Source organism: Anopheles darlingi, chromosome 2, assembly GCF_943734745.1.
Source record: "Anopheles darlingi chromosome 2, idAnoDarlMG_H_01, whole genome shotgun sequence".
Taxonomy (NCBI): domain Eukaryota; kingdom Metazoa; phylum Arthropoda; class Insecta; order Diptera; family Culicidae; genus Anopheles; species Anopheles darlingi.
In genome coordinates, this window is record NC_064874.1 from 34,505,794 (window position 1) to 34,516,902 (window position 11,109).

Below are 11,109 nucleotides of genomic sequence, written 5' to 3' on the forward strand. Positions count from 1 at the left end.
GATACTTGGTGGTGTTGTTGTCGGCATCGATGACAGGTGTGTTGCTGCGTACCGGACACATTTCGTGTTTCGTGTCATCGAACGATGACGATGATGCTGGTGGTGCATTATAGGAGGGGGTGGGGGCTCGGGACTTTTCCATTACCCGAAGTAATTCGAAACCCAACCGAGAGGCTCACGTTTCTCCGATCGTCCCTTTTTCCGGCGACAGAAAGCCGCACCTTTTTCCTTGGAACTGGGCCATGGTGTGTTTAATAATTTTGTTTGCTCCCCACTGCCTGCGATATGCAGGCGTCATGAGGCGTCTCCTGTACGGCGGATGGATTTGAATGCATTCTTCTCTGCAGCATGTCTCACTGTCAGACCACCCCTTATGGCGGATACGCGCATAGAAAGTGGTCCAACATCCGCTATGGCGTTTTTCTCAAATTCTTCATCACTTCCGAGCTTTCTGTTCAGCGTGCCTTTCAATCCTTCCAATCTTTTCCATTTTCTTCGTCGATCAGTCGATCGTATCGTCCTCCGCATGGCAATCGTTAGAACCCCCTAGACCCCCAAGTTCAGCTGAATGCCATTGTGTGTGTGTGTGTTTGCTTTTTACATTAGTGTCATCATCGGGGTGCGTCTGCCGTGTACGGCGGTGGCCCCGTTACGGTTCGCTGACCGATGGTCACCGGGCGTGCCCATCTGTCCGCTGTCCACCGTAACCGGCACGAAATTGGATATCGAAGCCACCAGTTTCCAGCATTTTGCTCCGGTCCGCACGGTCCGGTCGTGTTTCGGTGATGCAGCTGATGCGCCAAACGGTATCCAACTGCTGCAAGGTGTGTTGCCCTGCACCATGCCAGGGCCACGACCCCACGGTCTCTTCCGCCTCTTAGTTGAATGCGCTTTTCGTTCCGTACAGTAATACCTGCTGCTGCTGGTATCATTGCAGCATTGGTGGCCCTCTATCAATATGTGTGTCACTCAAGAACGATTCATCATCAAGCATCATGAAGCATGGAGCGCTACTAGCGGTTGATGTCACATTAAAGGTGACTGTGGGAACTTGTGGTCTCGGCCTCACCTTAGAGAGAGCGAAAGAGAGAGCACACGAGCCTTTCGACCTCAGTAGGCGACCAGTTACGGGGTGCTAGTTGCAGCGGTGCATAACCTTTGTCCTGCAAACAAACGATCCTCATGATGTTCACCATCATGAGTTGCTAACGACGACGACGACGACGACGGCTGTGGAGGTCAAACCATTAGCTTCATTTCTCTCTCTATTCCTTTCTCTCTCTCTCTCTTTCGCTCAATGCACTTGCTCGATCCGCGTTTTGTCGTTCTGTCGCCGTGCTGCACCTTTATGGTGGAACACGATGGTTCACAGCGACAGCGACAGTGCGTCACATATACCTTGCCCTATCCGATGCTAGTTTATGGTTGCAGCATGGTTGGTGGTTTGCCGCACAGCTCATGCCTTTCTCATTTCCTCAATTCTGTAACAAATCTTCTCGTGCCACGTGCTCCTATACGCAGGCATCGCAAGCGGATGCATCCGCGGTGGGAGTGAAATGTAAAAATAGTTACACCGAGCCGAGAGCAACCAGCAGAAGTCAGCGAACTTTTCGGGCATCGCACGGTGCAGCATCACAGAGAGAGAGCGGTCGGTACTGATCGAGATGCATCAGTGGGACCTTCCCTTTCTGAGCCATTGACCGCACGTTCGTGCTCGTGGAATACATTGCGGATGCGAGAGCAACGGCAAGTTCTATGGTGTGGTGTTCGACCCCCCGGGGTACGACTATACCATGTCGTATACGTGGCGAAGAAGCGGCCTCCAGAACGGTTTCTGCGGGCGGCAGAACGAACGCGCGTTGTTTGGTTTTGGTTGTTTTATGTGCAAACTACTAAAACTAAAAATCCGGCCCGCCTCGGTTCCGGCATTTACGCGATCGCGCCCGATTGTTTAATTAGCCCGATGGAAACTGGCTCATTTCCTGGCTGGTTGGCTGGCTGGCCAGTGTTCCGGGGACCGTAGCTAGCGTTCGACGTGACCCATCGACCGATCCGCTGAAAAGAGCTGGAAGCGAAATCGCATTAAAATAAAATTATCCGTTCGACAACGAACGCTACGACCGAATGGTGCGGAAGAAGGCTAAAATGGTTTGATTTATGGTTGCCTAAATGATGCTTGACTTTTTTTTCTCTCTCTCTCTCTGGCTCTCGAATAAAATGTTTTTTTTAAGTTCCAAAATTCCCTGTTCACTGTTGATGTTTGTCTTCAATTTTTGGAACTTCTCACTCGTTCGCATTGACGTATGGACGCCTTGCTTCGCATCAAAAACGGCTTATGATGAATGTTTCATTCGTCAGTCACGGATCCGCGAGATCTTCCCCCAACCCTTGGGGGGGGGGGGGGGGGGGGAATGAGTCTATTTTTACTAGAGCACCATCCGTCGTGCTCATCGCGAGGCTCTAATGAGCTTCTAGCAGAGCTCTGCTGCCTGTTCTAGAATGACTCGTTTTATCGTTGCTCCCGTCGCCGTCGCCGGTTTCTTCTCATTATTGTTTCCGTGTCGAGAGGGAAGCGCAATGGTGGAGTCTAATTACCTTCGGCTAGCCTTCCCGAGCGACCAGACCGCGGGTTCACGTTGGCTTTTAGCACATCAAATCGGTCAATAACCTAGTTTACGATGAGTTGCAGACAGAGGAGTCATTCGTATGTAGTGTGTGATCACTTCAAATAGAGAGAGAGCATCATCAGTGGTAGCGCCCGTAATGGTGATGCTGCTGCATCTTCGCCAACGCAAGGTTGCATCGTTGCAATTGCATCTTGGTTTTCGCCCTCTCCTTATTTATAGACCTCTCCGGAGACCCGTGGCTTGATTTATTAAAAACAATATTCCTACAAAAGACAGTCGTGGTTACTGTAACGTCGCAATTTCCGCTTCTTCCGTTGGTGTTACTATCCGCTTCCACTCTACAACTGATGTGTGCCTCCGTGCCCCTCTACGGCGTGCTTAATTTACGTAAGAAGCCCCTCGAGCGAAAGGAAAATGGAACGCATTATTGAAATCAATTTTTCCATTTAACGCCTTGGGGGCCACTTTTAGCGAAGAGATGGGAAGCGTGCTCTAGTCGTCGGCACTCCCTTGTTGCGTTCTATGGCTTCCAGTGCGAACGAAGGAGAGGACGGATCGACCGGAACGGAAACACTTCTTAGGCTGCCCTCGAGAAGTGGTTCTTAGTGGCGCTCTCGGTTGCTTAGTTGTGCAATGGCCTGAACTGAATTGAAATCTCAACATTGGGTCAAGGATGCGACCGTATTCGTCCGCCCTTCGCGTCCGCCAAGACTAAGGGTGTGTGCTGCTCTTGCATGGTTTCTCCCCTTTCTCACTGACTTGAAGATATTGGATACCGTTTTCTCATCAGTGAGGCCATGCTTCGGAAGGGAAACTCCACCAACCAAGTTCCAACTTTGCGAGCAGTTAGTAGCTGAAATTTAATGCAAAAGTTTTTTTTACCCCCTTTTTGTCACAACGTCATCAGTTTTCGATTGATGTTTTCTCCGTTTTATGACCGGTTGGTGGTAGTGCGTCAACGTGCGTTGTTTGGTGACATTTGTGTGTTCGAAATGCTTCACCACCGACGACAACGCCGTGCGTCATGCGTGAAATGTCGCCAAAAACTCGCGTAAAGTCGTGATGACATTTCGTTTTCCCGGTTTTGCATTTTGCGAGCTCTACTGTACGCTCCATCTTGCGCCGTGGAAATACTCTGTTCAATCGTCAAAGTTATCAAGTTGGCGTTGAGGAAATTTACGACCTTACATTTGAGAAGTTTTTCCTTCTGTGTTGACCTTCTGCCCGAAGTTGGTTGTTTTTATGTAGAAACTATCGCATTCGCTCGACGACCAGACGACGAACCATGAGAGGTTGCATTCCGGAACAAATCGATCCATGGGGCGATCGCTGGAAGGAGGTTGTGTACCAGCAGCAGAAGCATAATGTTTATGTTCTTTCCGTGTATATTTTCGCAAACGACCCCCTGCCGGCGTTTACTGACCACAGGATAAACTCATTAGAGCTCAGTTCGCTCTCGTGGTGGACGACGGCAGATGATGCGCATTGTTTCTCCGTTTGCTCGCTGCTGCGGTCCTCCGAAGAAGTGGAGTCTTCTCAAACCATGTATATGCTTTGGGCGGAACCGGTTGTTTGTTTTCAGTTTCCGTTCCGTGTGATGCTGGGAGGCAGATTCCCTATCTGATAATGTGGTGGAATGGGTGGGCAACGGATTTATGTTTTTTAGTTTTGGGTTTTTTGTTTTATGAATGCTAAAAGCATTTAATCTTAGCTTCAGCATCGTTTCGCTTCTGCTTCGCTCGCGATCATGAGCGCGATCACTGTGGATGCGATGACGGTTGAAAGCAATCGTGTAACGTTGTGGCTTTCCAGCAATGCGTTTCATAATTGAGCAAAAACCAAATGTTGAAAGCAAAAAAAACGCACGAATTTATGCTCTCGCGGTTCCTCCTTCCGTGGGCAGACAGAGAATGCTTGCCTTGCACCCCGCGATCTGAAGATGATGTATCGCTGCTCCGTGCAGATGCATTCATTCTCGGGCTCTATTCTTCCGCCCGGCCTGTCTGTGTTAAAGCAGCTGCACTTGTTGATGTTGCATGTTGCTTATTATTGGCGAGACTTTTGGGTTACTGGTGAACGACAAACTAATGCACCAAAAAGGGGGGGGGGGGGTGCGGTGAAGACAAAACAAACAAAAAGAGACAGACGGGGCAGGGGGGTGCTCGCCATTTCGCTCTGCACCGAGGGTGGTGGCGCATCGGCAAATGGCGGCGCGCCGGTTGGTAAACACCACTCTGCCTTACGACGACGACGTCTGGCGAAGGTTTGCAGACAAACCATCGAAGGGTTTTTGTTTTTTTGTTGTTGTTAACTTCCATTACATCCGCTTGCAACGAGTGATAAGAGTTTTATGACAATGATTTTTGATTGGAAATAAACAACGGAGATACTCTTTGTTTAAAGTATAGAGTATGTTGGGGCAAAAGTTCGAATAAGACTTTTCTACATAACGGCTTCACCGATTCTACCAAGAAGATACTCGTTTGAAAGGTCTTGAAATCACCTTCTCATACGTGTTTTTGTTTTGGATTACAAATGTTAATGAAATACGTTAATTTATATTTTTTGCGATTTCGCGATCTAATTTTATGAATTTTTGGAAACAGTATCACGCTTCGTGGACATTTCCTACATCAAACCTTCAAAAGCGACGAAGAACACAAAATTAACACAGATTCCATCGGTATAGCCCTTATTCGGAAATACAAACGGAAAGTTTAGCAATTGACACTATTTCAGAAATGTTCCTAGTGGAGCAAAAGTACGAACTCATTGCCAGGGCAAAAATAGCCGGTTGTGGGTCGTATATATATTTATTTTCTTGGAATTATCTGTCTCAAAATGGTAATCTAAAATCATAATACTGTCTTTTAACAGATATTCCTCATGTTGTGGTAGAGTAAGGCGGGGCAAAAGTTCGAGTGAGGAAAGAAGAACCCATCCAGTTAACGCAAAAAACGGTTGCTGGGATTCGTGAAGAACTTGAAAAACTGCTGATTTTACAGGAACGAACTTTTGCCTCACTACAAACGAACACCAGTGGGGCAAAAGTTCGTTTCCAGGGTTGCTTAGAATTATCGATTTTAACCAAACAAATTGTCATTTGATCGAGCTGGCATTTTTACAGTAGAGAGATAAACAGTTGTTGAACAATTCAGTGCATTTGTTCAGTTGTAACTTTATTTCATTTATTTAATAAAAATAAAAATCCACTGCGCCCGAACTTTTGCCCCACCTTACTCTACTTTTGCTGTCTTGTGACCAATATAACAAGCGGACTAGTGTGGTCACTGACCGACCGAGACTTGACCGAGTTATGCTTGAAGAAGTTTAGGAGACCTCCAGAGTAGTTTTGAATCTTAACGAAACTGTTCTGTGTCATTGTCCACCCCGTTCTGTTCGATGACATTCCAGTCGAAGGTCGGCGTCGTCGGCGTCTCGGCGTTGTCTAGTGCTGAAATGTGTGTGCTGAACAATGTAAGCATCGACCCGAGGGCGGGGAGAAAACAACCAACAGAGCGCAGGATCATTGGCACGGATAACACCCGTTGCAGTACCTCTCATTCACAAAATGCACAGCGCACAAGTGTCCCTGAACTACCCTGGACGCGCGATACCCTCCACACTAGCTCGTGCAGTAGCGTCGCACGTTGCACTTTCTTTGTGCGACTGTGTACCATCTTGCGAGATGCATTTCTGTGGTATGTCCCCCCCACAGCGTGAGAGGAAGAAAGGGGCCGAGATGTAGCGCCGTACACCACCACAGTCCATTCCATTAGTCGACACGACGAGACGCGTGTTCGCGTGTCTGGGAAGGGCTTTCGCATTTGGTTTGCAATGCTTCTCTAGCACAGGAGCAGGAGGAGAGGGATCATTGTGCTACTGAGAGTGTGCACTGGGAATGTGCTCCATTTCCCATTGGCGGCCAGGACGGTGGTCGTCGTGTTTGCCGTTAGATTTATTGTTCATTTTATTGTCGTCGAGCGATCGGGAAGCGTTTCCACGTGCGCTCTGTTCGTCCCGAAGCGAAGCGGTTTCTATTAAAAGTGCTCGAATCGATATCGATCCGATATCATCATCATCGGTTGCAGGGTGGTGGACAGAGTGAGCGCATCTGCCTGGTTGGTCGCTGTTGCTGGATCCACCGTTCATATCGATGCTGGTGGTCTCGCGCGTGGTCTTGGCACTGTTTCAAGGACTTCTCCCTTGGCGATGTGGTGTTTAATGCGATGAATGCAAAATCGTGATGAGATGACGGTCCAGTGAAATGGCAGTGGAAAGAATCTTCTAGCCTGTGCCGAGGGCGATGCTCGTGAATGGTTCTGGCCTGGTCTGCGGTAACCGTATTGAAGGACAAGTGGCGAGAACAACGGCCAATCGTTCCTTTCGACCGGATTTTGTTGTCAAGGGCGCTAGTGTGTTGATCCTTTAAAAAATCGATTTCCAGTGGCCGTGGGTCACTCCTGGGATTGTCTAGAATCGGTTTGAAACCGTTTTTCTTGTGCAGCTGCATTGCATTTACGTTGCTAGAATCTGGTGTACATTACTTCTCATGAACTGTACGGAAAGTGTTTCGAGTATTTCAATTGACTTAATGATGTTAGTCCTATACAGCGAACCGAGTAGTGTTCAGTTAGCTCCACCACCACTGACCCAATCGGACTTGGTAATCCGGCATGGAAAGCAAGACCAAGTGGAGCTTCAATGCCTCGATGGTTTCTCTCGTGGTGTACACCTTCGGCTGAAGCACAATCGAAACACTCAAGCCACGGATGAGACTCAAGATGAGGTGGTGCCACGCTTCGGTTATGGTTCGTCGCCGGCCGTGGTACCACACGGCGTTTAGCGCAGTTTACTTTTGGTCAATTGAGAAATGGCGAACCGAGGCCGCGAACCGCGGCAGACCGACAGCAGAATTGTATAATATTCGCTGATCGCCCCGTCATCGACTTGGTTTTGATGATGGTCTGGCTGGTGGGTTACCACCGACCGATTGCAGTGCTGCGTGATCGGCGCCAACGATCGCGCGTTTGGAAAGATGCGTGAAGCAACGACGTTCAGACCAGTGTAATGCTCCTCTCTGAGGGCCACACAATCGCCAGTTGAATGGAATGGTATGGAATTGTTTCGTCCGTTTTACGTTAATTCAAATAGTTTGCACCAAATAATCATTTCATTTCGACTCAAAATAGGTTATAATGGGCTGTATCCGATAGGTACTTCTGCATTTGACAGGAACTTTTAGCCCTTGAAAATATGGTACATTTACATGCGTTATCTAACGAACAATAAAGTGCATAAATGAATGAAAACCCCCAATATGTTTCTTTGGATAAACTGACTTCGTTTGCTAGACCTAGCTAGCAGTGACTGCATTTACCATCCTCTTCGTATGTCTCACAAACATTTCTTCTTTCTCTCTTCCCTTGGAACAGGTCGGTCGATCGTCAGAATCGCCAATAGATTTCGTTGTGATGGACACGCTGCCCGGTGATAAGAAGGACGCAAAGGTTCTGCAGAGCACGATTTCGAGATTCGCCTGCCGTATTCTGGTGGACCGCTGCGATGGGAACAAGGCACGAATATATGCGGCCGGATTCGACTCCAGCAGAAACATATTTCTAGGGGTAAGTAGCCGTGAAACCGTGACGGGACGGAATACAATCAATACCATCACTACCATGAATCGAAGCTCTGTTTGCATTAAACCCTAGCGGTAGTAGTGAGCAATGAGACAGTTAGGTAAAGGTAATCGTTTTCTTTTTTATCTTCAGAAATGTGTCACGCTCTAGTGTAAAAGTGTCAAATCCACACCAGCCTACTCCTGCTTGACGATGGGACGTTGTGGGATTTATTTGAAGATATTAGGCTTTTAATAATGGTCCACGTAGTAAAAGCTGTCGTTTTTATGTGTGCCATTTCAGGGGTGTTCCATATTGTTTTACGACGCCACCGGAAAGGTTGGTTAGCCATAATAGATTGCCATTTGCATTCGGGTTCGTCTCGCGTCTTCACGGGGCCCATCCGCGGATCGCATATATTTCCTTCTCGAGCCGCTACTGCGCAAGAGCTGCTACGTGGTGCAGTTTGTGGTCAACCAGTGTGAGTGGATTATTATGCCAAGCCAACGAGTGCCAAGTGCACCTCGTTACGATCCAGCTCTCTCCGTTCAACAGCGTTAACGAGACGGATGAAACATACGGTTGGTGGTGCTGGTGCCGTTACGGTTATCGAAACCTGTGCGTCTCTCGACGATGATCTCTCCACCTTGGCCCCTTCCTCCACTGCAAGCGGCATCGATAGAATACGGAGCGCAGCCGGAGACGATTTGGGCGGTAATTTTGCAATCGGCATAAGGCCACCACTCATCCCCCGGTTAGCTTTTTCGTAACAGCAGCAAGCGAGCGAGCGATCGACCACAACGTCCATCATTTGCGCCCCGATGCACTCGCCTCGTGGAAAACCGACACTAACCGCGGACCGCCACGCGGTATTGTGGCCCGTTGGTTGACTATCGCCGCCCCCTAGGAATTGCCTTCATTCGGAAAATTACGATTTCGATGATGGCACAGGGAGCGGTGAGGCTTGTGGACAGAAAGAAGCAAAAAAAAAACGAAGGTGAAAGGAAACTGCCACTATCTCTCGCGTACACCACCACCCTAGTCTGATAGTGCTGACGCGCACATCCGCGTGAACGGAAAGAAGAAAACCTTTCTTATGTCATTCCGACGGGACGAGGTGATCGTTGCTGCGAATAGTAAATGAGAGAGCATATGCGGGTTCGTAACCGGTTTTTGGGGTGGGCCGCCAACCGGTGACTGCTACTTTCCTGTGTGTGTGCCAGTTGTGGGTTGGTACCGGTGCGATGGAAAATCATCGAAGCACGAAGACGAGGATGACGATATGTAGTCGACGTCAGTTTTCCGTCTTCTCCAGATGACGGTTGACAGTCGTCATGTGATGATGGTGGAAAAGAGTGCCCTCCGTTGTACCGAAACTGGTTCCCCAAAGTATGACCATCTTTATAGTGAGACACCGCCGGCTGTGGCGGTCACGATCATTGGCAAACGCGTTTGGCGCGACGTATAGAGCACCTTAACAGCATCCTTACCACATGGGGACGACGGCAGCCGGTGAACCGGTATACGATGCTGCCGCCACCGTTGGTAATGATAATGAAAGCAGGCCCAAGCTGGTTATGGTGAAGGTTATATGGCCGATAAAGCTCGTATGACGTGTCCCTGCCGTGGACTTTTGTGTGTTCCAGAGGTGACATTTGAATGCGTCGCTATGGTTTCGGCGTTATAGTCATCATGATTCGTAGAAATATTTGCCTTGGTTTCAGTGTTAATTTTAAATCAAGAGTGTTAATTTTAAATCAAAATCAAAAACAACAAACTGGGCCTAGATATCGGCTATCTAGAAGGAGTATTCCAGGAACGACAGAACAATTTTGTGTTTCCGGTTAGGTTGGAGTATGGGTTCACTTCATCTCGCAATTAACGTCAAAATCGACGTTCAACTTGAAATGACTAAAGTTGCCTAGCAACAGCGCAGTAGTAGCCCATTGATATGTAAATCGTGGCTTCCCCCGGCATAGCGTGAAACAGGAAATGAAAGGGGGCCTTCGCATGTTGTGTTGTCCATGGCACTGAACTTCACGCATACGCTTTTTTTTCCTGCGAATTATTGGCTTCGGCGGGATTTGACGCGAATTTCCCAAATTAGGTCAGCTGACTCATTAGAGAAGCGGATCCAACTCCACCACTAGCTATAGCTGCGCCGGGTCTAGTGAACCACCGCTAGTCATGAGCAAGAAAGAGGCCAAGTTCCAATTAATGGTGCGGAGCTGTAAAGTTACGGCAGAGTATTTTTTTCTCTATTTGCTGCAAGAATGTAGAGACTAGAGAGGAGCGAATAGCAACGTGCTAATGAACATGGCCGTTTCTCTGGAATGGATTCTGTGCGTGTTAAACGAGGGACACCTATTGCTTTCTCGGGTGTGGTTGTGTAAGGTGCGGCTTAGGGATGCTAACATCGAAACCTCAGCGTAAGGCCACTGACTCCACCGGAGTCGGTGTTTCGAGCGACGTAAATAAAGAACGGCGTCGATATAGCAACCCCCCTTCACTCCGGTGTGTTTCCTTCTTGGGTTAACTTTCTCGACCGCGCGGGAGTTGACGACAACAAAGAATGGTTCACCGTTTGCAGCCTCTCGCCACTGAGCCACAGCCACTGATGCCGCATTAACGGCTTTCACTAGCTTCTCTATCCATCTGCATCTCTGCTGGCTGGCTGGAATAGAACGCTGTGACCCTAGAGCTGCTTCCCCCTTCACCTGAGCCGGCTGTACATTCATACCATTTTCGAATATATCCTCCTTGAAAAGACAGTTTTGCGTCGTAGTTTTCGTAGGTATGGTCAAGGCTTCTCGCCATAAGCGAACGAATCTTAATGCGCAGGAGTACCATGCAAAGCATCG

The 11,109-nt window shown here is 48.5% G+C and overlaps 1 protein-coding gene across 1 annotated transcript in view; it reads left to right on the forward strand.

Annotated features, from left to right (window-relative positions):
• Positions 1 to 11,109, forward strand: part of LOC125948352 (protein pellino) — a 40,522-nt gene that overhangs the window by 26,069 nt on the left and 3,344 nt on the right. Inside the window, exon 5 of the mRNA XM_049674316.1 lies at positions 8,063 to 8,254. Coding sequence (XP_049530273.1) covers positions 8,063 to 8,254 — 192 coding nt within the window. The remainder of the gene's footprint in view (positions 1 to 8,062; positions 8,255 to 11,109) is intronic.